Raw genomic sequence first — 26,861 nt, forward strand, 5'->3', positions numbered from 1 at the left:
ATACACTGCTGTAAACAGGGGACTTGGCCCTTTAAAACCTGGTTCAGTAAAAGCTGCTGGATGGGGGAGCAAGGGGTGGCGGGGGGGAGGGAGAGAGCGCAGGGCGCCCATCAGAGAAGCAGAAACCTGATCATATGTGATGGTTGCTGGATTAGGTAACAGCTCCGCCGGTGGAAATTGGATCTTGGAGGATGAGTGTTAACATCTCTGGTGTCCTGGCGAAAGGTTCATTTGAGTCTTGCATGGTGCCACAGAGATAAAAAGGAGCTTTTAAATAATCATTTTGTCTCCTACACACCAGTGTGCTGGCTTCAAGCAATAAATAGGTAGCATCAGTTCTGCTTAGACATATCACCCTTTTCATTTATTTATTTAATGTTGGTGGAAGTTGTTGTTTTTTTTTTTTTTAAACCGACTAGCTGAACAGTTTCCGTATCCGTGAATCCCAACACCCATTTTTATAATGGTTCACACGGATTCTCCTTCTGGGTAGAAATAAGGTGTATGCAGTTTATTGCCATGGATGCCTCCTCCAAGCACAGAGACACAGCCCAAGACCATCAGAACCAGAATCTTCTATGTGAAGTAGTGGAAGATGAATGTGTTCTCTTGCTTATGTTGTTACTATGTATACACATATCATATGTGTATATACATGTATAGATACCACATTATATATACATGCATATATACACACATTATACACTATATACACACACGTTATATATATATTATTTATACACACGTTATATATATTATATACACACATTATACATACATACAATATGTACAGTATATACACATTATATAGACATATACGCATATATATACACACATATATACATTATTTATACACATATATACATTACGTATACATATATACATACATTATGATACATTATGTATACACACATTATATATACATACAATATGTACAGTATATACACATTATATATACATTATATACACACATGTGTATGCACACATATATACATTACATACACTTATATAATTATATATTATTTATATACATTATATGTACATTATATACATACATTATATGTACATTATATACATATTGTATATACTTATATTACATGCACATTATATGTATACACGTTACATATACATTATTTGTACACATTATATACACACATTTTATATATACATTATATATGTACATTATATATATGCAATATATACACACATTATACACATACATTATATATACACATCATATATGTATACATTATGTGAGTGTATATGTATACATGTGTATACACACACACACACACACACACACACACACACATATAGTGGGGGAGTCTGACACATACCCTGAAAGTTTTTATTTATGATTTCAGTATCATTTAAAAGGTACAATTTGGGGGCGCCTGGGTGGCGCAGTCGGTTGAGCGTCCGACTTCAGCCAGGTCACGATCTCGCGGTCCGTGAGTTCGAGCCCCACGTCGGGCTCTGGGCTGATGGCTCAGAGCCTGGAGCCTGTTTCCGATTCTGTGTCTCCCTCTCTCTCTGCCCCTCCCCCGTTCATGCTCTGTCTCTCTCTGTCCTAAAAATAAATAAACGTTGAAAAAAAAAAAAAGGTATAATTTGGAGAGGACTGCTCCCTTCCCCCCATCTTTATATTATTTCATTTTCATCAGTTCTCTGGTTTGGGACCTATTTATGAGTTGTGAATTCTGAGTATAAATGCAAGCAACAGGGGCACCTGGGTGGCTCAGTCGGTAGAGCATCCAACTTGGGCTCAGGTCATGATCTCGTGGTTTGTGAGTTCAAGCCCTGCATCGGGCTCTCTGCTGTCAGCCTGTTGGTGCAGAGCGCACTTCGGATCCTCTTTTCCCCTCTCTCGACCCCTCCCCTGCTTGTGCTCTCCCAAAAATAAATATTTTTTTAAAAAAATAAATAAATAAGCAAAGGAGTGCCTGGGTGGCTCAGTCGGTTAAGCGTCCAATTTCAGCTCAGGTCATGATCTCACTGTCCGTGGGTTCAAGCCTCAGGTCGGGTTCTGTGCTGACGGCTCGGAGCCTGGAGCCTACTTCTGATTCTGTGTATACCTCTATCTCTCTGCCCTCCCTCACTTGTGCTCTCTCTCTCTCTCAAAAATAAATAAATCAACTTAAAAAAATTTAATAACTAAATAAATGCAAGCAACATCTAGGCTAAGGTGCACTGTATTCCATCAGGCCAGTTTCTTACTGGCCACGTTTAGAAACCAGCTGTATTAAATCTTACTAGGGGCGCCTGGGTGGCGCAGTCGGTTGGGCGTCCGACTTCAGCCAGGTCACGATCTCGCGGTCCGTGAGTTCGAGCCCCGCGTCGGGCTCTGGGCTGATGGCTCGGAGCCTGGAGCCTGTTTCCGATTCTGTGTCTCCTTCTCTCTCTGCCCCTCCCCCGTTCATGCTCTGTCTCTCTCTGTCCCAAAAATGAATAAACGTTGAAAAAAAAATTAAAAAAAAAAAAAAAATCTTACTAAATCCAAATTTCTTTTTAAGGAGTATTTGCTTACAATGATACATAGGATCCGTACAATGATATAAAAGCTAAGTTAAGTGCTAACATTTGCACTGTGTTTTTCCCCCCTCAACTAAATCTGTCCTCTCTACCTGAGCAGGGGGAAAAAAAAAAAGAGTCAATACAGATGAGTGCTTTGCACTGTGTGACTAACCTGAAGTTTCCATGGTGGTTTGGGGCTTACAGTGTATCCTTTCAGTGTGCTTTGCTGATCTCAGCAATTTTCTGTCTTGTTTTATTTAAAGCCAGTTGGATTTCGAGACCAACAAAATGTTAATTAGGTGGGTGTGCAGAGTCTGTGTGAAGAGTTTGTGTATCCCATCGATTGTTTCAAAGGAAAGGTAGAGGGGCGCCTGGGTGTGGTTCAGTGGGTTGAGCCTCTGACTTTGGCTCAGATCATGGTCTCACGGCTCATGAGTTCAAGCCCTGCGTCAGGCTCTGTGCTGACAGCTCAGAGCCTGGAGCCTGCTTCGGATTTTGCGTCTCCCTCTCTCTCTGCCTTTCCCCTGCACTTGCTTGCGCACTCTCTCTCTCTCTCTCTCTGTCTCTGTCTCTCAAGTATAAATAAAAATTTAAAAAATTTAAAAAGTAAAAAGAAGGAAAAGAAAAGAAAAAAAAGAAAAGAAAAGAAAAGGTGGAGAGCAGCTGGGTGGCTCAGTCAGTTGAGCGTCCGACTCTTGATTTTGGCTCAGGTGGTAATCTCATGGTTCGTGAGTTCGAGCCCCATATCAGGCTCTGTGCTGACAGCTGCAGAGCCTGCTTGGGATTCTCTCTCTCTCTCTCTCTCTCTCTCTCTCAAAATAAATGAATCAAATGTTTTTAAAAATGACTTTAAAAAGAAAAAGTGGAGAATAGGGGGTAGGTGAAACCGTGCGGGTCTGGAAAGGGAAAATACACTCAGAAGTGAATGTTGGTGGTGGTAACATGCCCGTGGTTCCCTGCCTAGTATGTGGAGGGACTGGGCCAGACCTCTGGTCTGTGACTATCTATCCCTGCTTCTCCTACTTTTCTCCTAATTGAACTTTGCTAATGGAATAAACTGACAGACTGAGTGAGGTTGTCCCAGGCTCATGTGCTGTCTCAGCATCTTTGCCATCATCTTGGGTGGACAGGTTATAGGCTGGCCCTCATGGGGCGAGTCCTGACCATTCGGATGACATCACTCTCTTTCTCTTTGCTACCTTCCTGGAGACCAGAAATTATAAGATCTTTCACGTGCGCTAGGGATTGGCTATGGAGTGGCCAGGAAGATCCACTTGGAGGCATTACCTTGATTGGCTCAAGCATCTTGGGGTGGGGGTTTCCTGGCAGTCTTGGAGGGGGTGGGGAGGGTACAGGGGCTGCTCTCCCGGAGTCCGTGGCCTCTTCTGGAGGATATGCGACACCAGATTCAGTCTAGTGGATAAGAGAGTAGAATTTTGCCCCGGCACAATTTAATTACTGCCCAAGCTAAAGTGGGGCAGTTACATTTGTTTCTTAAGAATGGCTCAGAGGGGTGCCTGGGGGGCTCAGTCAGCGAAGCACCTGACTTGGGCTCAGGTCATGATCTTGCGGTTCACAAATTCGAGCCCCGCCTCCGGCTCTGTGCTGACAGCTCAGAGCCTGGAGCCTCTTTGGATTCTGTGTCTCCCTCTGTCTCTGCCCCTCCCCTGCTCGCGCTCTGTCTCTCTCTCTCAAAAAAAATAAGTAAACATTAAAAAAAATGTAAAAGAATGGCTCAGAGGCGAATCTTTTACTTTTAAACGACCCATAAATATTTTTGTTGATAAAGCAATTACAACTCGCCAAATAAAATCCAGTAGAGAAACGCCCACAGACCCCACACACGAATGCCCTCACTTGCAAAGGTGCAGAGAAGAGGGACTGTACCACCGGGTGCTTGGGTGATCCCATTCTTTTCGTTCCTTTGGGGACGGGAAGGGTGTCTAATGCAGGAAATGGGTACAGCATTGAATTATTTTCTTAAGGAAACCTCTGTTAGTGGTGATAGGTTCTTCACAGGACTTTGGAGGTTTGGGTAAATAAATTCAAGGGACAGAGTAACATGACCAAATGTTACTCAAAGATCAGTCAAAGGGGCAATTTCCCAGTGAGTGTCCTGGACCGACAAAAGAAGGATTTCACTGGAAAAGAAAAAGTCCACAAAGCAAACTTCAACGGTGCCATCACCCGTGTGGTCATTTTATTTTGGTGAAGCAGAATGTTAAGGATTCCGGTGTGAACGCAGAACGGGGCCGGTCGTGCATGGTGTTTGTGTACAGGTGCACAGGCTTCCTCCTTTCCACCCCAGCTGGCTCCCTTCCCTCCCGCCACCCTTTCTTATTTCGTTGCTCTTCTACCCGGTGCCTTTTACCCTCTGCTCTAACTGCCCCTCTTGGGCCGCGACTCAGCATGCCTCTTGGCTGTCTCATGTGTCGTGAGAGCCCAGCTGCAGGGTCCCTTTCAGCACAGGAGTTGGGATTTCCTTCCGAACGACGCTCGAGGTTGCTTCTTGTCATGCCTGTTGGAAGCCAGGAACGTGTGGTCATGCTGATATTCTGTGTGATAGGATGCCCTGAACATTTATACGCTCCCTCGTACTGCGCTCATACCCACCTTCCTGGTGTCGGCCCCGTGGGGCTGCCTGGCTGGGGCTCCGGAGATGACTGACACTGACACCCCCCCTTTGGGGCTCCCCAGATGACACCCTACCTGGAAACCGCTCTTGATTCTCGGATCATTCCAGTGCTTGCGTATCTGTCGGGCCACATCATGCCTGCTATCCCCATCCCCAAACGGAAATGGATGTAGGACTCCTTCTCTTCGAATCACTTCCCTCCTTTCCCACGACTTACCCCCAATTTTTTTTCCATTTTTTTTTAATTGGAAATTCTTTTCATGTTCCCTCTCAACAAAGACTTGGCTGCTGACAGCTAAACTGGGTTTAGATGAGTGATTTATTTTATGGCAGGTTGTATGAGGGTAGTAAAAAGAGACTGCCTGGCTCTTCTGCTGATTTACTAAAACACTTGATCTCTTCCAGTCCAAACCACTCCCCCCACCCAAATGGCCACCGCGTTTTAATAAAAAGCAGCCATCTCATCCATCTGAGGCTCCTCCACCCTACCTGGCTTCTCTGAATACCCAAAACGGCTTGTTAAATGGGTCTCACCCTGGTTTCGAACAGGACAGAGTCCTCCCCTGGAATGGAGAGATCTCTGTGTCCAGAGATAAATATTCCCCACTTGATGGCCAATTTGCCTTCGTGCTGTTTTGTTATTTTATTTTTTTTATTGAAGAATAATTGACATTGACATGCAAGATATCTTCTTGCCTTTTTAGACTTCTCTACCCTCCCTGCAGGTCTGCAGGAAAGGTCTCAACATTTCCATCCAAAATGACTGGATGTACGTGGCTTAGGTTATTTTGGAAATGTGAAAATTCGGGCTGATCAAATATTACAGAGTCAATGAGTATAAAACCACAAACTCGTGGAAATCTAAAATTAGAAACGAAGAAGGAAATGTCTTTTCTTGAATTAAAAATTCGGCAGTTTGGGGATGAACGTGAAGATTATATTCTGTTATAATTAAATTTTTTACTTTTGAACTTTCTTTGTGGTACAATAGACATAACAGAAGTTCTCATTTTGACCATTTTTCAGCGTCCAGGGTGCAGTTCGGCGGCATTAGGTGCATTCAGTAGTGCAGCCGTCACCACTGTCTGTCTCCATGTGACACTCCACCATCCTTTCCCATGTGAAACTCTGTCCCCATGCAACACTGACTCCCAGGCCCCTGTCCCCAGCTCCCTCTACCTTCTGCCCCTGTGAATTGGACTGTTCTGGGTAGCTGGAGCATCGTTACTTTCTGGAACAAAGCAGTCCTCTCCTGGCATTCTCCCCCCACTCTCGGTATCCCCTCACCTGATTCCTCACCCATTCTGCAGATGCCATTTTGCAAGCTCTTCGGTGATTTGCTGAGCCTTGTTTTTATTTTTCGTCATTTGCTCGCTTGGGTGACCACTAACCCTCCCCTCCCACTGTGTCCCTCTGCAGTCTTGAGTATCCGGGGAGCCCAGGAGGAGGAGCCGACAGACCCCCAGCTGATGCGACTGGACAACATGCTGCTGGCCGAGGGGGTGGCGGGCCCCGAGAAGGGTGGTGGCTCGGCGGCAGCCGCAGCCGCAGCAGCGGCTTCGGGAGGCGCTGGCTCAGACAACTCCGTGGAGCACTCCGATTACAGAGCCAAGCTGTCCCAGATCAGACAGATCTACCACACGGAGCTGGAGAAGTACGAGCAGGTAACCATGGCCATGAGGGCATCGGGTGCCAGGACCTTTTAGGAAGGACGAAGAACCTCTTAACTCAGGGGCTTACAGAGACCCCGGGGGCCAGCCTCTGTGCTTCAACACAGAGCCCCTGGTCAGAATGGAGTCCACCAAATCCTCGATCCAAATCCTCGAGTCTACCAAATCCACTGTTAAAAACCCAGGCACACTGGACATTAAGGCATTTTAAAAACGTAAGTTGTAAGCGATGATTTCAGGAAACATTACTAGTCAGTATAACAAACACTCAGGCTAGGGCTCCAGAGCATTTGCCCCTGGCATGCAGTCAGGTCTCATCAGGGTAATAGAGGTCATTAGCAGAGTCACCACCTGACCTGTGGGGTGGTCGCTGGGTTCCTAGGGCCCTTGTTTGCTCATTTGGGGGAGGATTCCTTATCTTCTGGGTACTCATGGAATCCTACGGGAAAGGATACTAAAACATAGCCTTAAAGCCCTTGCTGTACCCAGACTGCATTCAACTGAGAGTCAAACATGTTCTTTTTGTACATGATACAGAATAGGATACTCACCTCCCTCCAGAAGAAGAGTAGAAGGTCTCAGGTGACCCCTGTAGGCAACAAAGTTGGATTCCAGTCCTGCTACCCCACGGATGGCCCGTAGGACCCAGTGGTCCACATATTCCACCCAAAAGCTGGTGATGTATGGCAAAGAGCTGTGCATTTGGCATCACAGGACCACAAAGACCATATGAAGGAGAGCATAAGAAAGACTTTAAATTACAAAGCAGTATGTAAAGTGTACGTAATAACAGAGCTCCTCTCTCTAAGAGACCCTCCCCTCTACGCACACACACGGGAATTTGCATATCCATTCTGCTTCCTCTGGTCAGTAGGAGCAAAAGGCCCTTACACCAGTCGTTCTTCCACAAGTAGGCGACAGGTGTGTTTGTTGTCACATTTTTGAATGCAGCATTATCCTGAAGTTCTATAGTTAACTTTCATCAAATTGCTGGCTTTCCGGCTTTCTTTTCTAAGAGTCACGAAAGAAGAGGGAGCAAAAGCAAATCAAAAGACCCTGTACAGTCCACTCAGGACTATCTAGGTACAAGGCAAATGCAAACTTAATAGAAAATTTAAATTTTAAAGTAGAAATAGGCATTTTAAATTTTAAAGCAAAGAAAGTTTCATTATTGCACTCCCGTCTACCTTTGAAATGGATTTCTACCGAGTCCCTTCTTTTATGAGGGGGAAAAAAATTGCTGTGAAGTATGAAGCCAAGCATGGAAGCTCAACGATCAGATAAGCCTGGGGAGGGTTTGAGGGGAGGAAAAGAGAAGCGATCTGGTGGTAAGAACCTGTGAGTCATTTCTGTTCACCTTCTTGGGAGACAACATACATTCTTGCCACAGTGTTGGATCATGGAGACACTTCCCAAGATCTCAGGAAATGCTGAGCCCAGGTAGCGGGCTGATCCCTGAAGCTTCTCCAACCCGATCCATCACTGTAGAGTTCAGAGTCTGCCCTCACCTGTGGGATAGCTTGGGAAGACAGATGGAGATATTTCCTATAAAGGTCTCTAGCTAGCCTCTTGAGTTCTTCCTACTCAGTGCTGTTCCTACTTGACCTTCAAGATTAAGCCTGGTTATAACAACCTATCTAGACCTGCCATCCATTTAACTCCCTCCAAACTCCAGGGGGCACAAGAAGGGCCCAGAGGGTGGCTTCCCCCACTAGACCCATGACTACGATGGATATTAGGCTGGAAGGTGTTGAAAACTGGCTTTATTCTTAGCTCAGGTTGCCAGCAACAAAGAAGAACTGACTGTTTACTTGATTTAAACCCCCTTGTCATTTTTCTACGCTCATCCAAAATGAGTAAAACGCTGTTGCCAACAGCATTGCACTTGTCTCTCAAGACAGTTTTGTGGTTGGGTGGGTACCCAGGACAAGAACTGCCACCCTCTCCATTTTGATACAGGTGAGGGAATGGAGATCAAAAGGCTTAGCTTGTGTATCTGGGTCACACATCCTGTGAAGGGCAGAGCTTGCCCTGGAATCCAGTTTCTGAGCCTTAGTTTATGGGCTCTTATAAGACCACCACCTGACTGCACTCAATATGGAGAGAGTGTGGACTTGTGTAGACAGGAAGGGAGTCAGCTTGTCCTGTGTTACTTCCATGGACTAGATTACTGGTACCTAAGAGAGGCCAGGGCTAATATGGTCCTGGATATCTGCCTATTTTATTTATTTATTTATTTTTTTTTTTTTTTTAATTTTTTTTTTCAACGTTTATTTATTTTTGGGACAGAGAGAGACAGAGCATGAACGGGGGAGGGGCAGAGAGAGAGGGAGACACAGAATTGGAAACAGGCTCCAGGCTCTGAGCCATCAGCCCAGAGCCTGACGCGGGGCTCGAACTCCCGGACCGCGAGATCGTGACCTGGCTGAAGTCGGACGCTTAACCGACTGCGCCACCCAGGCGCCCCGATATCTGCCTATTTTAAATAATAAAGATGTGGGAAAGCAGAAACTTAGAAAAATTCCCATCGGTGCAGGACAAATTGTACAAGTATGGTGGTGATCATCTGTATTTCTTATTCTTAAAAAAAACTAACAAATCATTTCCTTAGTTTCTGGGCAAGAACTGAATCCTACTTAACACACTTTGGGTGTTTAGTAATTTATTAATACTAGTTATATTGTTAATTATAGTAAATAACGGATTGTAGGGAAATTATGGCATTAAACTCCTCACTCATATGTCTGGGAGATGTATCTTCTCCACTTTTCTGTGACCATTCCTTGTGGGAGCTTTTTAAAAATCAGGTAACTTCAGGAAAGTAAAAATGTCATTCTCTACTTTAGTAGTACGTGGGTAGAGTTGCCAAATTGGCTATTAATAGCTGACTCTGTTGTTTTTATTGGTTTTGTTTTTAGCGTGGTGGTGATAGATGACCAGACGATCAATTAGCTTTCTGCTAATTAGGTATCATCGCCCTCCTCAACCCCATCCCTTAAAACAAAAACAAAAACCCCCTACCTGAATCAGCCTTTGATTCACCCTGAGGTTATTCCATAAAGAAAGCTTCTAGAGATGTTTATTAGACAGAAAGGAAAGAAATTATTTTATTCAGTAAATGGTGTTGGTAAAATGCTTTTTAGCAGATCATGTAGGTAGCTAAGGTATATAAGAACTGATGCATTCTAATAGACAACACCATGATGTCAGAAAGCTGAATTTTATTCCAGCTGATATATTTTTTTTAAATGATGGGTCTTGGAGCTCTCCAGGGCTCTCCGGCTTTCATACATAATGCTGCTGGGGCGTGGATGGGGCTGAATCTGTAAGGCTGAACTGGGCTGGGTTGGCGGGTTCACGGCTAAGAGGACCCTAAATCCTAGTTATATTCTTTGCCGAGATTGGCACCAAATCCACTTTGAAGGAGTGAGGGAAGAAGGCGGGCTCAACAGAGTGCAGGACAGAAACTTAAAACTCTGGCCCGTTGAGCAGAATGTTCGAGGCGGGGGCTTGTCTTTAGTCTGCGGCTCCCAGAAACACCATTGCCCTGGAACCTCGGAAGAGTCCCTTCGAAATCCTCGGGGTCTCTGGGGCACCCGGAATGGCACCTCCTGAAAGTGACTGCCTTTATGACCGCCCACAGTGGAGTCGGCCCCGTCACAGAAACTTTCAGCCTCCGAGGGTTCTGTGTAGTTAGCGAGTTGTAACCCCAGCTCTCCCCATCGCTGGCGCTTCGAGAACACCTGACCTAACAGAGGCAGCCCAGCTTCCCAAGGTGGAGGCTGGCGGGATCTGAGGAGGACTCATGGGTAGTGAAGGTCCTGGGAAAACCCCAGATCGTTATGCTCTGTCCGTCTCACATGGACTTGGACCTCGCCTCTGCTCTATAGTGTGTGTTCCCGAGCAGCTGCCTCGTTCCACCTCAGCAGTGGGTGAAAAGACCCCACTGTCTGTTTATGGCAGAGCAGAAAGGGCCCCAGGATGAAATGCCTTGAATAATCAGATATTGTGAGTATTTTTATTCCCTGTAATGAAGCGCATTATTGTGAGCCCAGCACTGCGGCTTCCCAGCGGAGAGCGAGTGCCCTTGACAATGCCTCCCCACATCCGGCCCCTCCTCTCTTTGAGCCCCCACGAGGTCAGGAGGCTGCAGGCCAGCGAGGTGCAGCGTTTGCCCACAAAGCTGGTCGGGATGCTTGCTGTGTGCCTAACCCGGCACTCCCCACCCCGTGGCCTCATCGAATCCAGCCAAGCGGATGCCAGGTTTTCTGTCCTTCCCTTTGTTTACAACTGGGGGCTGGGTGGGCAGGGAGGAAGCTTCTCATACAGATCTTGGGTTTATATAGTAATTTTCTTAGTGGAGAGCAAAATGCTACGTGGACCTGATCTACAGATTTATCTTCAGCATTTGCCTGCAGAGTAGAAAGCAGGTGTTTATCACCCTGTTTATTTTTACCAAGAGGGAAACTGGCACCCGGACACATCCTTCTGCAGCCAGACACACACCTAGTAAGTCACCTGACCCTTACCATCCCCTTTGAGGTGGGTGCTGCCACCCCCAATTCACAAATAAGGAAGACAAGTCACAGAGAGATTAGACAACTTTCCAAGGTCCCACAGCTAAGTGAGTCCCAGAGGCAGGATCTGAGCGCAGGCCATCCAGGCCCTTCTCGCGTGCTCCCCTGTGTTTGCGAGCACGGTTCACTCCGTCCACAGGTCACTGTACAGGTCCGTAGTTGCTGCTAGCCTTGCTACAGGTTTGCAGTGATTAAATCTACTCCCTCGGATGCATAAAACGAGGCACGGAGTAGTGATAGGCTTTGCCCAGACACTTAGGGAGGCGGGGTCAAAGACCAGACCTCCCAGTCTCCAGTGTAGACGTTGCCTGGTCGGCTCCCCAGGTATCTTTGGCCAACCAACCTCAAAGGATTTCTTAGAGAAACGAACAGTGAGTGGGTTGTTGTCACTGCATTCTTGACAGATGTGAAAGGCTTTGCGTTGGAAAAACAGGGGCCTTGCAGTGTTCTCATGAATGGTTGTGTTTCTGTTATTGATATTAAGTTGGAGCCCTTTGAGTCCTTGGTTCTTCAGCTGTCCAACGATTGTCTTGCCTTTTTCGTTACGAATCTAATACAGTTTTATAACGTTGCTGTGAGTTAACCTGTGCATAGATATTTTATTGAACGCTCAGGTAAGGAAACCACACTTCAGATGTTAAGAAATAGTAACCACAGGAAGGGTAGTGATGTTCGGAGGAGAAAGTTTGGACGGAAGTCCCCGGCCTGGAATAGGAAGTGTTAAGGGTCCTGACTCAGCTGGTCCTTTTTTGCCATGTGCCTTCAGAAAAGGCCCTTCCTCTCTCTGGGCCACAGTTTTCCCAACTGTAAAATAAGAAGGTGGGAAATACGATCTTTAACTTCCCTTCCAGAGCTGATGGTACGTTAGTCTAACCCGAGAGCTTTCCTTTCTGCAGAGATGGCTTCTGAATCCTCGACATCATGTGTTGATGCTATTTCTACAAGGCCTCTGAGGATCTGTCCTTCTGTGTCGTGGCTTTAGTGGGTCTTCCGAAGGCCGACAGAGGAGGCAATTCTCATAATAAAACTAAAAGGAGAAATAGGTTGATGCAAAATCTCCCGGGAAGGTTAGCTTTTAATTCCATGATTCCATTCTTTGGCTGTTGATGCATCCGAAAATCAAACATTTGGAAGTTCTAATATATCAGAGATAATGAGCAAGGCAGAAGTTTATGCGGTATTTGGCCCCCCAACTGTCTCTGGCTGTTAACATTGGGGTGAAGGGCTGTAGGGTGCATTTTTTTAAAAAATTTTTTTTAGCATTTATTTATTACTGAGAGACAGAGCACGAGCATGGGAGGGGCAGAGAGAGGAGGAGACACAGAATCTGAGGCAGGCTCCAGGCTCCGAGCTGTCAGCACAGAGCCCGACACGGGGCCCGAACCCACAAGCCACAAGATCAGGACCTGAGCTGAAGTCGGATGCTTAACTGACTGAGCCACCCAGGTGCCCCGGGCTGTGGGGTGCGTTTTATACTAGGATTTGTGTTCTCACCTTTCAACTACAGTAAATCATGAAAAACAGGAATTCTTTTTTTTCCCTTAAAAGAAAAAAAATGTCCATGGTGGCCAAAAGTTAAATTCAAACATGATGCAAGGTATTTCTAAGCAACCATTTATTTCATCCCTCTGGCGTGACAACACCCCACGAACTTGTGTGGGGTGAGTTGGCTTCCCTTGTGCCAGTGTCTAGAAAATCCCACCCAGCCTTCTGTCCGGGCCCGGACCCTCCACACGGCCCCTGTTTGTTGTCCTGCCGTTCCAGGCGTGCAACGAGTTTACCACCCACGTGATGAACCTGCTGCGGGAGCAGAGCCGGACCAGGCCCATCTCCCCCAAGGAGATCGAGCGTATGGTCAGCATCATCCACCGCAAATTCAGCTCCATCCAGATGCAGCTTAAGCAGAGCACATGCGAGGCCGTCATGATCCTGCGCTCCCGGTTTCTGGACGCGCGGTGAGTCGCCAACGGGGCCGCCTGTCCGCTGGCAGGGGCGGGGCAGGGGGTGGGGAGGGCATCCCGGATCTGGGGTTGGGACCCACAGCGGGCCCTGTCCACAGGCTCCATTTTCATCGGGTGAAAGGCCACGCCAAACGGCAGCCTGCGGAAGTCTCTTGGGTCGGGTGCGGGAGGCTGCAAGACCGGATTAGCCGTTGGTTTCAGACAGCTCCGGGAGCACGTGTGATGGGGACGGATGCTTGCCGTCACCACCGCGGCTCCCTCTGAGTGCGCAGCGGGGATGACCAAGCTGGGTGAGGGCAAAAGCTGCACGTTTGTTTTCGTAGCACTCGCTCCCGCCGTGTCGTAGCTCTGGGCCCCTAGCGGTCTTCCTGAACGCTGCAGTGACGCGCGTCCCCCAGCAGGACAGTGCGGTTTGAGAGCGAGATCTCTTCCACCGTATATACGGGCAGGGCGCGCACTCAGTTCAGCTCAGCAAATATTTGGAAGCGGATTGCCACGTGCGGCACTCCGGGCTAAGTTTAAGAGGATGGAGATGACTGGGGCCATGGTCCATGGGCCCAGAGGAGCAGGGGCTGGTCTGATAAGGCGCCAGATTTTCAATCAAGGCTTGATGTGTTCGTCTGGCAGTGCTACTCCTGACCTCACGTGTGAGTTCACAGAATCCCGGTGAAGAAACCCTGGATGGAAAGGTCCTTTTAAAAAAAAAAAAAAAGATAAAAAACAGAACAGAGAGCAAGCAATCATTTCTTGGTCCTTTACTCTCTCGACCAGTGGGTTTATGCATCTCTCTCTGATTTCCTTTAATTTCTGTTTCGCGGCCTGCAAGCTGGTGATAATCCTATCTTTCATTTACTCCGGAGGAGTATTTTGATCATCGTTCCAGCGGCCACGTTTTCAGAGTGTGGGCGCCCCTGGCGACTCATGCTCCCCCTTAGATTAGCCAACCTCTACAAATGCAGCTTTCATCGTTCATTACTTCGATCCCTAAAAATCATCCCCATCTATGATTTTAGTTATTAAAGCTCTAGGTATGTCGGGGGAGTATGCCATTTCATCGTTTATAGTTTTGTCCCTTTTCAGTGAGACAGAAAGACTCACTGCTCCTGGTAGAATTTTTTCGCTGCCACCGTCGTGCCTTAGCTCTCTCACCTGTATCTCTCTCTCTGTTCACAGTTGTGGTCTTTGCAATCCACAGACCTCTCTAAAACTCCTGGCATCTCCTAAACTCCCTTTCTTTCGGTGTGTTTTGGGTCGCACGGAGCATGAAATGAGACTGCCAGCCAGCAAAATGTATCCCTGGGCCCCCAGAATGCCAGAGGGTTAAGTCAGGACAGAGTGAAAATACAGACAGCTTTTCCCAGCTGGGGAAGACTCTGGATGGGGGAGGCAGTGTCACCCTGAAGCAGGGCCCCTGTGCGTCGATCTCCCTGGCCTCGTGGCCGCTGCCAGCCCGGCTTCTTTAAAGCAGATTGTTGCACACGGTATGGAGTGCAGGTGACTGGTGACCTCTGTCTGGGTCGGTCCCCTGCCCGTGCTACAGCCACCGCCACTCTGTGTGGCTTGTTTCCATCCCCATGGAAACTCCCCTGGTTAAAATTCTGGAGCTGGTATGTGTGTTGGCAGTTCCTGAAAAAGAGAAAAGTTGGGCCCAGACTGGATTCTTTTTGCAGACAGAACCCGGGGAGAAGGGAGGCGCAGAATCATTGTCTTGTTGGATTTCTTCTCGCAGGAATTGGGCTGTGTGCAGTTGGAGGTCAGACCCCAAACGAGGCGAGCTTTGTACACAGTTGCTGTCCTTTCCACCAGCTTTTGCCTATGTGGTTCCAGTTGGCATCTGAAGGACGGTCACTTAACAGAGGGTCTCTTTCCTGCTTTGGTTGCAACCTTTGAATCCTTGCCCCTGAGCCAAGCTTCAAAACGAAAACAACTCAACTATTGTCATTGTTACTAGCATTGATTTTGAGGATATATTTGGTATCAGTGAAAGAATATAACTCCAAATGCCAGCCCATGGCTAAGCAAAATGGCTTTCTCACTCAAAAATAAGTGTGGACCTCTTGATTTGGGTAGTTCATTTCCTTGCTTGCTTCCTGTGCTGTAATTGGGGAGCTGGCTTGACAAACCTTGGTGAGAAAGACAGACAGACAGACTCGGTGCTGCTATTCACGTGCGTGTGATGGCCAGGGCTTCATCCCTGAAAGATTCGATGGAAGACAGATGAAATACAGGGGGACTTTGACTTAGTAATAGGATTAGTCTTTGTAATGTAACAGGTGTGTAGAATCAAAGCGTCCTGCTTTGCTATGTAACACTCCTTGTCTTAGTTTCTCGTGACCACCTAACGGATTACTCAAATCTAGCAGCCTCAAACAACACAACATTATTACAACACAGCTTCTGTTGTTTAGGTGTCTGGGGACAGTTTAACTTAGTCTCACAAAGCTGTAATCTGGGTGTCAGCTGAGGCCGTGACCTCATCAGAGACACAGTTCCTCTTCCAGGCTTATTCCCACCGTGGGCAGCATTCGGTGCCTTGTGGTTGTGGGACCGAGGTCCCAGCTCCCACGAACCACTCTCTCCATGGCCAGCTCTCATCTTGGCTGCTTGCTTTCTTCCCGGAAACCAGCAAGAGAATCTCACTATTTTAAGGCTTTAACATCATCTCCCTGAACAGAGGATGATACCTTTTTATCGTCACGGCCACACTCGGGGGAGGGCGTGGATGCCAGGCTGGACTCTTACGCCTTTCTAGAACTCTATCATCCATACCCTTCAGCTGAGCGCTTGGTCCAGCTGTGTCCATTCACATCCTATCCTTTTTCTCTTCCTTCCATTGACTTAATAGTGCCAGAAGAACTCATTCATTCATTCACTCATTCATTCTACATTTATTCTCTCCTGGTATGTACCGAACATTGTGCTGTAAAACTTGGTAAAGTTATTGTCAGCATCATAAGCACGGTTTTCTCAGTTGAAAGAGAGAGAACTTAGGAACACTCTTAATGGTTTTCAAGCAATAATTTTAACTTCTGTTTGGTAACATTTTGCTGGAGACGACACTAAGAAGATAATCAGATATCAGAAGAACACCTCTGCATTTCCCCCCGAGAGAGGGATGCCGTAAAAATTAGTTAGTAAAGCGGAAGACGACAGGAGGGAAGGACATCCAGTAAGGTCTGGGCAGACTGGCCCGTGTTTAGATTTGTGTATCTCATTGAGTTTTAGTCTCTGCCAGAAGCTGTAGCAGCCACTGGAATAACTAAGGGCGGGGGGAGAAAAACATATATAAATGTGGGTCCCACCTTCAAGGAGCTCAGAATCTTGTGGGACAAACCGACACTCGTCTACCAGTGAACTTAAAACCGCATGTTACACATGCTTACCTCCTGGCTGCACCGGAAGGGGAGGCGGAATGCAGGACGGGGCATCTCAGAGCTGGCGTGGTGTTTGCCAAATAGCCTCCACCCCCCGTTGAGCAGAATGAAACAATGTGATCCAACTTTGACAAGCAATACTTACTGGAACGCTTCCCGTGTGTGAGGGCACTAGCGTTTCAAGGATGAGTGACACATGGCTCCTGCCCTTGAGGACTTTGCTGTCTAGGTGGGGAGACGTATGTGAGCTTGTGGCAAATGCTGTAGGAGAGGAGTACACAGGGTGGTGTGACGAGGTCAGGAGCATGGAAGTCACGAGTGTCTTTGGGGAATGGAGAAGCAATGATGTGGCTGGACGAAACTACGCAGAGCATGTTTAGGGATGGGGGAAATGAGGCACCAGGGATAGGCTAGGTCCGCTGCAAAACCCTAAACTATACCCGTGAAGATTTCAAAATTTGTCCTGGTAAGCAGCAGAAACCTTCAGAGCTGTTTGAGGACGGAGTATAGTCATCGACAGCATAAGTTCCCAAACTGCACGGCGTGGTTTCCAAGTCTGGCTACCTTTGTAACCCTGTCCTCCCTAGGACTCCTGTCTGTAAAGTGGGGATAACCCTATACACAGGAATAAACAAGGGAATAAGAAAACAAAAACCTTAGTATAGCGTCCGGATCATCGTATTCACACAATGATTCAGCTAGAATATACTAAGGATCACTGCGTTATGGATTCCTTATTATTATTATTTTATTATCATTATTGTGATTGTGATTGCTGTGATTAGTGACATGATCAGACAGTGGCCTATCGAAACCCATTTCAGAACTAGAGTGACAATAGGCTGGAACGGAAGAGTTGGGTTTGAAGGACTAGACCTGGCAGAACTTGCTTTCGGGCCCGTCATCGGACGAAGGTAAGACAGCAGGAGAGGCTGAGTCACTCCCGGGTTCTGGCAGCTGTGAGGTCCTCAGGTATTTGAATGAGCGGATGAATAAATTTAGACGCACCGAACCGTGGCTATGGGGATGTGGGTAATGGAGAAAACGGAGCTGATTTGGGTGCGGTGCGATGCTGGTTTTGGAGACGCGGAGTGTCTAGGCTGTGCGATGGGAGATGGGCAGTGATCCTCCAAGAGGTGATAGGGCGGGAGGCAAGATAGTTGGTACTTAGCAGCGTATGTGTGCTGCCCCTGCACTTCTCACTCTTGAGTCACTATGATTCAAAAGTTTCCCTTCCTAAAGCGCCACATGTATCCAATGCTATTTCATCAACCCCCACTTTCTTACGTTAACAGCCTAGATCCCCACCTCCCAAGACCCAGAGTCTCAAACGTTAACCTACCAAGCCGATCACACTTCAGGCCAAAGCCAGGGGGGTCGCTCAAATAAGCGTATCATCAGAAGTATATTCTCTTCACTAGGTTTCTTGAAATTGTGCAAAGTCCTGATCTTGGGATTGCCAAGGCCCTCAGCGGAGACCGTCATGGAGAGAGGTGATAAGCGAGCCCATCAGAGTAGATGAGACCGCCTAGGGAAGGTTGCACATCACAATGAGAAGAGAGTCGGGAACAGCTGTCTGTACCAGCCCCACACCCACCAGCTCATTCCAGAGAGGTTTCCTTTGAGCTCAGTTGGAAGACTCCCAAAAAATACAGTGTGATGCTAATGCAGACAGCTGAATGAATGAACCAAGGTTCTCCCAATTAGGGGAGCCTTCAGGGTCCAGTTCCCCAGGCCTAAGACAACTGTTTTCTTTAGGCAGGGAAGAAGCCAGAGGTTACCGAAAGCCTGGCCGGGAGCCCTTGTTAGCCACTTGGCTACTTTCCTCAAATTCCCAGCAGGCGAGGACTTTTAACAAATGCCTGTTTTTCGAGTTGGGCTTTTTTAATCCGTTCTGCCCAATTTCTGATGCTGGGTGACCCAGAAACTCAGCGTGATTTGGGAAAGTGACTCGGGCTTGGCATAGTCTGGACAGATGTGGTTAATACCTATGGACAGATGGTGTTCATCCGGTAAAATCAGGCACTTTATTGTGTTAATTAATCCAAGTGGGACCCTGAAAATACAATATTAGCTGAATTTCCTGTCTAGCAAGGCGATCGGTGTTTTCTGTTGGGCTAAATCGGGAACTCCTGTATCCTGGCATAACCAAGGATGTTCTGGAAATCTCTTCCATAAGGAAGAGCTTTTGATAAAAGCAAGAAAGGCAGAGTGCTAACAGAGCTCATTTAACGATGGGGTCCCCACCGCCTCGAGGAGGGCCAGCCAGCCTCTGCTGTGAGCCGGGCATCCCCAGACAGCTCCCCAGCTGCCCACAGGCCAGAGCTGTGAGGAGGCAGTAAAGCGATTCTCACTTTAAAGTAGTTCAATTAGCACTTTTTTCTTAAAGACAGAAAAACACTTTTGTTCCAAAAGTGGTTCTCTCCCTTTCAGCAACCTGTGTATTAAGAGGATTTCTGCGGGCTTTTGTTTTACCATTTAGCAGCTGGTCTTGGTGTGATTTCTCTCCTTCTGAGGGAGGTCAAGCAGTCCAGGGGGGTGATTCTAGTTTCTTCCACACCCTCTTCTCCAGATGCCTTTACAGAACATTGTATGCATTTACCTGGGAATGGAAGAAAGGGGAAATGCTCGCTTATTTTTAACTTACGTCTATAGAGTCTCTGTGTAATCGGCAGGAGGCGATTTGTGTATAAGAAAGAGGGCTGGGTTGTATAGTCAGGCAGACCCAAATGGAGGTCTTGGCTCTATAACCTACCGGCTGAGTGAACTTTGGTAGATGGGAAGACCCGTACCTATCTCGCTAGACGTGTAGAGTGAGTAATTTGAGTTGATGAGTGGGAAGATCCAGTGCCTGGAGCCTGGTAGGAAGAAACACCATCACCGGGCATTCACCATGTACCAGGCACCGTGCAGAGCCCTTTCCATGTGTGGCCTCATTTTCCTGTTCTGGTCACCCTGCGAGGCCAGCGTGACTCCTTTCGCTCTCAGCTGAAGAAGCTGAGGCTTGGAGAGGCATCCCAGCCCCCCAGCGGGCGTTCAATTGGTCCAGGATTCAATATCAAGGTGGTTGAGTTGTACAACTCCATGGTCCTCACCCCTCTGTACAAATATTGGCGACTGATTCTCTGCTCGGTGCCCCCATGAGGCACCACGAAGCATTTAACAAATGCCTTCCGCGGCGGTTTTGGCACCCAGCCCCTTTGTGCAGATTTCCCCTAATTCCACGTTTCGCTCCAAAATTTGCCTTTTCCCAGAAGGAGATCCTCGTCTCTCCCTTTTTATGTGCACTCGGTGTGAACTTTTTTGTCCTTCTTTCCTTTCTGTTCACGAAGGCGGAAGAGACGGAATTTCAACAAGCAAGCAACGGAAATCCTGAATGAATATTTCTATTCCCATCTCAGCAACCCTTACCCCAGTGAGGAAGCCAAAGAGGAGTTAGCCAAGAAGTGTGGCATCACAGTGTCCCAGGTAAGGGGCCCTCAAAAGGCTCAGCTTCTAGCCTGGCTGTGGTGGAGCCCACGTGGCAGGGTCTTGGAGGTGTGGCTTTACCAAGCTTTCATGCCTTGCTCGCTTTAGCATCCATCTGCTAAAGCCCTAAAAATGGCAAGGGGAGCACCTTGTAAGTTGAAATAGGAGAGCTTCCAGGTAAGTCCCTGGGCAAAGTAGAGAGGGTCTAGCAGAACTGGAGGAATAGAGTACAGTATAAAAACAGGGTTGGGGTTCTTCCCGTTGAATGCTCGGTTGCTTTAAAAATGGGCCAACGTTCTTACGTGTCCTGGGAAAGCCATCTGCATTTGTCGCGTGGTTTGCTCAAACACAGGCCATTCCTTAGCTCATCTTTTGCCCAACCCAAGAAGGAGCCAGTGAATGGAACTTTGAGATGTCCTCTCTTGACATGCTCGTCTCTGTAACTGATGGGAGGTAGGACTTTTAACATGTCTCTGTGATGGCATCAGAATGGTTGCACAAAATGTCACTGAGTGCCCCCTTCCCCCAAAGAGCAATAACCATAATAGTTGCCAGTCGGCATGGAAAGATACATGATAAAAATAGTTTTATGGACCTGGTATCTTCAACAGTAATATGGAAATAGAAAAGTAGGCAATATTTCTGTGTACGTATATTTTGTCGGCTCAAAGGATCCATCCAAAACTTCTTATTTAATCTGAATGCCATCTCAAAGATGTCCACTGGTCTCTAGTTAAGAACAGTAGTGAGAATTCTGAAATCTAACAGAAAAAGTCCCTCTGAATTCTGTCACAGGCAAGAGAACCAAATGTACTGGCATTTCCATAAAAGGGGTGGGGGGAAGAAGGCTACGAAACTTCACCTGGCATCTTCCAAGTAAAGGAGATGCTGTTTTGTATAAACTGAACATTTGTACTTCCTTGAATTAAATCCTGGCTTCTGTTACTCCCTGTGGGGTACTGATCCCATCATCCTCTGTTTACCTAAGCAGAATTAATTCTAGTCAGAATCGAGAACTCCACGCAGAGTACATACAACAAGGAGATTACCAAGGCCTCCCCCACATGCTGTGGGGATTTTGGCAGCAGCCTTGCAAACCCCAATTCCTTTTCATCTCAGACCTTCCTTAGATGCTTTGATTCCAGTGGAGGTTTTTCCAGTCTTAACCCTGGGAAAGCAGAACGCCAGAGGTCAAGCTCAGGTGACCTGGTTTTGTCCAGGTCTCGAACCATTCTTGTCCAACTTCAGATCCCTTGTCCACAAGAGAAGAGAATTGATGTTTTTGATATTTGCTGCATGTTTAAAGGATGGTTTCAGGTAGGAGCCATGTCACTGACAGCGAATTTGATACATGGAATGTTCTACTTCTGAAGCAGAATTAAATCACTATATGGTCTGACTTGTAATTCTGGGATTCAGAATTCTAAATCCCTGTTGAAGATAGAATGAACTCTTCAGGAGTTAGTCTGTATTAAATCTAGATCAGAGATGGAATCCTGGCCCGTTCCAGCAACCTTCACTGACTTCATTATGGAAAAGCAAGGTGCAAATAATTTGCCCGTTAAAATGAGTATTTATATATGGTATCGCCTTTCCCTTTCCTTCACCCACCTTAAGGCCACGCCATTCTTCCTTCCCCATCACATTACTCCCTCTCGACAACTAAGCTGTCCCACTGTTGCCGAACAAGTCCCAGTGAGAGACAGTATGATACAATATCACAGCAAGAGCATTTGGCCAGGAGCATGTTTTTGTCAAGAATCAACTGTGAGATTTTAGGGAACTCCCTCTTTTGGGGTCTCAGTAGCCCTGCCTGCCAATCATGGTTCATTGGACCACACGATTTATTAAATTTCCCTTTAGTTCCCAAATCTAGGGGATGCAGATTTGGGGCTTGTGTGTGTGTGTGTATGTGTGTGTGTGTGTGCTGTAGCTATTTTGGGGCTGTATCTTTCTTGCGTTTTGTTTTGTTTGTTGTTTTGTTTTGTTTTTTGTTGCTGCTGTCATTTATTTTGGTTAATAATTACCCCTCCATCTTGAAATTATCCTACCTTGGTTTTCTTGCCACTGTCCTCTCTGGAGTTGCCTTCTTCCTCTTGGGCGACTTTTGCTTGGTCTTCTTAGAGGACCTGCTGTCTCTTTCGACCCTAGAAGTACCATTTTTTCTTTAGCCTTCGTCTCTTCATGCCTATACCATGGTTCTTGACCTTTGTTTTTTTTTTTTAGCCACAGATTCTTTCAAAATCTACTTATTGTTGATTCCTCCCGTGATCCACAACAAAAAGTGTGCTGATATACCCAAATTTTTCTATAGACCATCCTCCCCTTTGATCCCTAAACAGCCCTTCCTGTATTACCAGAGCTGCTTGGCGTGTGGTCTCAAAGAAGACACTTTGGAAGCTTGTTCAAAATGTAAATCCTTAGATCTCACCCCAGTCCTGAGTTAGAATCATGGCACGGAGCGGGTTGGGGTCTGTTTTCACGAGCACTCCATGCACACTTTGACTCAGAAAAGTATTGTTCTACACACTTTGTCTGAGTGATCTCTACTGTGCCTCCAGCTGAAAGTATACCTTTATTTGAACATCCAGATGAGGCTTCTGGAACACCAAACTCCTACAGCTTACTTCCCAGTGGACCCTGCCATGGCTCTTCGCAGGCTCTTCAAACTTAACAAGTTCAAGAGGCAATCAAACTCTCCCCAGAGAAACGATTATTTTTTGTGTATTACCTGTCTCAGACTGTGTCTGTCATCTGTGTGTCCCCAGGGCCTCGCACATAGTAGATCCCCCATGACTATGAACAGCAAGCTAATTAATGAAAACACTGGTTATATCCGTGGCTCAGGGCATCTGATATCACCTCGTGGGCCATGTTGGAAATACGGGAACTGACTAAGCGTCTTGTCTGCCGATCTGTCTGCTCTTCTCACTGATAAGGGAATCACTCCACCGCCACGTCCCTTCTCCACCCTCATCCTTCTCTTCCTTCTTTTCTCTCATGTAGCTGATTTAACCACATAGACCTCAGACATTTCTTTTCTTCCTCAGAAGCCCTCCCAAACTACCTTCAACTTTCCGCCTTTCTTCCAGATCATCCAGTTATCTTAGAAAAATCTTCCTCTTTTTCCTCTCTGTCGTCTGAAGAGTGGAAGTTACATCACGGAAAGCATGAGTTTGGGAATGAAATCAGATATCCTGTGGTCCTAAAATGGCCCCGGAGTGCCCTTCCTCTCTTAATGTAACTCTGTAGGCACCAGCATTTACAATAAATAAAACAATTTCTCATGGAATTTCTTTCTCTCCTTTCCTTTACTAATACTGCAATGGTATGGTTTGATTTTGGTGACAAAGGCTTGGTATTTCTGCCATGGTATAAGCCACCCAGGCCTGTGAGGGCTAACCTTATAAGATTTCTAAGTTTTGCTAATGCATTTAATTTTTTTTTTTTCCAGTTTATTTATTTTGAGAGACAGAGCAGAGGAGGGGCAGAGAGAGAGAGAATCCCAGGCAGGCTCCGTGCTGTCAGTGTGGAGCCCGATGTGGGGCTCGAACTCACGAACTGTGAGATCGTGACCTGAGCCGAAACCAAGAGACGCTTAACCGACCGAGCCACCCAGGCGCCCCTAAGTGTTGCTAATGCATTTAAAAGATAAATGTAGTTTTGCAAGAATTATTTTTATCTGCCAGTGTTGGGGATACGTGTGTTAGCAACTTTCTCTTCCCTCACCAAATTCATGATTCGTTTTGGAACTTTCTTTACAAAAAGACAACATTTTAGTTTGGAGTCATATCTGGAATACAGGGTATAAAACATTCCTCACAAGGCAGGGATTTAGGGGTAAAACTTGAATTTCACTGCATCTGTACTTGTGTGGCCGAGGTCGTGGTACAAAGGGAACGGGGATGTAGAATGGAGTGAGGACAGCTGCTGTGAGCCACATGAAGGAAATAAATTAACAAGTGAAAGTAGAGTAGGCTTATTTTGTGTATTGGCTTTAGCATTTAAAGCCTGGAATTCAAAGGAGTAAGGTGGTCCGCTTCAGTGTTTCCTTGTGTTGTTAACACCAAGCTTTGCACAAAATACTTCGTGAAATCCACCAGATTGAATTATATTGATCCTAAGGTCTATAGTACATGCCGCTAAGAATCTAGTCAATATTAGCATTATTTAACTTCTATAAATTTGAAATTATTCCATCAGTGAGAGCACCTATATGTTGATATAAATTTGTATGGGTATTTTTTTTTTCATTTCTTTTTTTTTAAGTTTATTAATCTATTTTGAGAGGGGGAGGGAGCAGCGAGAGAGGGAGAGAGAGGATCCCAAGCAGGCTCCACGCTGTCAGCACGTAGCCCCAGGCAGCGTTCGAACTCACAAACTGTGAGATTGTGACCTCAGCTGAAACCCAAAGTTGGGAGCTTAACTGACTGAGCCACCCAGGTGCCCCATATATGGATATTTAAAATTCTGTGCCCCTTGATTGCTCAGTGTTAGCATTGATCAGTAACAGGCATTTTGCCTGAATTGCTGTGCTTATTTTGGTGTCATGTTCTTAAGAAGTAAGCAACTTTATGGGGCACCTGGGTGGCTCAGTCGGTTGAGCGTCCGACTTCGGCCCAGGTCATGATCTCACAGTTTGTGGGTTCGAGCCCCGCGTCAGGCTCTGTGCTGACCGCTTGCTCGGAGCCTGGAGCCTGCTTCAGATTCTGTGTCTTCTTCTCTCTCTCCCCCTCCCCCTCTCATGCTTTGTCTCACTCTGTTTCTCAAAAATTAAATAAAATGTAAAAAAAAGAAAATTAAAAAAAAAAGAGGTACGCGACTTTAAAATGCCTGCCCTAACTTACAAGTGTCCAAGTCTCAATGAGCAGCTCCTTCCTAAGAAGTTTTGCCACAGTGGTCTCCCTCAATGGCGTTGTACTAAGCAAGAGAATCTCATTGTCTGCGATGGGTCCTCTCAGTAGTCTTCCTTCAGATCTTTTTCATTGATGTTGTTAAATCAGGATAGGATCCATCCACATAGCCTGCCTCCGCAGCCCTCTCCTGATCCCCTTCTGTTTCCTCTGAGATGTTTGCGCCGGATGGAATGTTAACTTTCTCCTCTTCTCTTAAACTGCTCTAGGTATCAAACTGGTTTGGAAATAAGCGAATCCGGTACAAGAAGAACATAGGTAAATTTCAAGAGGAAGCCAATATTTATGCTGCCAAAACGGCTGTCACTGCTACCAATGTGTCAGCCCATGGAAGCCAAGCTAACTCACCCTCGACTCCTAACTCAGCTGGTTAGTTTTTTCTTTGATTTGGGGGGATCGTGCTCCATTTTTCATACCTGCTTTTCCTACATTGGGGTTCTCTTTTAATCCCTTAGGTTTCTGATTGGTTCACTGATGTATTTGATTTGTCTTTTTTGTTGTCGATGCCACTTTGGGTTTTTCCTTTCATTTCCAAAGAGCAGTGCGTCTTACTCTTTAGAAGACGGGTTTGTCCGGACGTTTGCGCTAATGTGTCTGTTTAGGTTGGACGGACCTAAATTGGTTGGTTTGGATGAGAAGACCTTCACATTCTCCTTTCAAAGATGAACTAGATCTAGATCTGTTACTTAGAGATAGTCCCTTGGGGCTCTAGCGTTTAGTCTGTTTCACATGAAGTTTTTAACCTGGTCTACTTTGCTGTTCCCATCACATAGTGTCTGAGAGACCCACCTCTCTGCAGGAATATTCCTCATTACAGTGCTCTGGTGTGCAAAGCCAGCCTGGGATTACCCCTGTCCACTGTTTATAGCTGTTGTTCTTTACTGTTTTACCTTGTTGGTTTCTTTATGTCAACTACAAAGAAAATTGCCAATCATTAATTCAAATTACGCATATTCCAGTTTTCCTATTATAGTATTAGTCATGTGCTGTGCTCCTGGTTTTACTTCAGTGAATATGCGTTCCATCACTAACTTCAGAGTTCAGGCTAACGTAATATATTTTGGGGTTTGCCTTGTACCACCAGTGCTGAATTTCCATATGTGAAAAAAACTGTCAATAATACATAAAATCTAACCTTAGTGTTTCTATTCTATGGAAGGCATGTTGGTACTTTTTTTTTTTTTTTTTTTTTTTTTTTTTTTTGGTAAGGGGAAACCAGAAATCGTTCCTTATTAAATAGTTGTGGTCTCAGATTATGTGGTATTTGCCCCCATAATGAAACATCCGCATTGATTTTGGTGGTGCGGTGCACATCTAAGAAAATTGATGCCTCCAACTTGAAGGGTCACAAATTTAAATATGTTTGACCATAATAGGATTATAAATCTAATTTCTACCATTTCTGGGAAGCGTCCTTGACCCCGGAACTTGTTTGTTCGCTAAAGTAAATTCTCTTTCTACCTTATGGTGGATGGTTATTGGAGACGTGTAAAGCTCCACATGCTAACGTCTTCCGTGAGCTTCTAGAGGCACTAATTTGGTATCATAAGGCTCTCCACGTCACTGGCCTGTTCCATCATAGCCTTGTTTTGTTTAAACGGAATCACGCGTGAAGAGTGGCCTGAGCGTTGTAAGCATGGACATGGTAAGACAATGTAGAATTCAGTCTAGTTTTATTTTTCCCAGCATGCCAGGTTGGGTAACTCTGAAGAGCGTATACTTTTTGAGGTTTGTGCGTGTGTATTTCCT

At 46.2% G+C, this 26,861-nt stretch overlaps 1 protein-coding gene and 1 long non-coding RNA gene across 6 annotated transcripts in view; one reads left to right on the top strand and one right to left on the bottom strand.

Moving 5' to 3' along the window:
• PBX1 (PBX homeobox 1) overlaps nt 1-26,861 on the top strand; it is a 297,252-nt gene that overhangs the window by 232,435 nt on the left and 37,956 nt on the right. For all 5 annotated transcript variants that reach the window (XM_045455403.1, XM_045455405.1, XM_045455407.1 and 2 more), the window contains 4 exons: nt 6,569-6,813; nt 13,161-13,351; nt 20,064-20,199; nt 25,322-25,481. In XM_045455403.1, the coding sequence (XP_045311359.1) occupies nt 6,569-6,813; nt 13,161-13,351; nt 20,064-20,199; nt 25,322-25,481 (732 nt within the window). The remainder of the gene's footprint in view (nt 1-6,568; nt 6,814-13,160; nt 13,352-20,063; nt 20,200-25,321; nt 25,482-26,861) is intronic.
• On the bottom strand, nt 4,693-7,481 carry LOC123586340. Its single transcript, XR_006706752.1, has 2 exons — nt 7,371-7,481; nt 4,693-5,032 (listed from the first exon to the last, which is right to left on the bottom strand). It is a non-coding gene; the product is annotated as an uncharacterized LOC123586340 (long non-coding RNA).

This window comes from Leopardus geoffroyi, chromosome C3 (genome assembly GCF_018350155.1).
Source record: "Leopardus geoffroyi isolate Oge1 chromosome C3, O.geoffroyi_Oge1_pat1.0, whole genome shotgun sequence".
NCBI lineage: Eukaryota > Metazoa > Chordata > Mammalia > Carnivora > Felidae > Leopardus > Leopardus geoffroyi.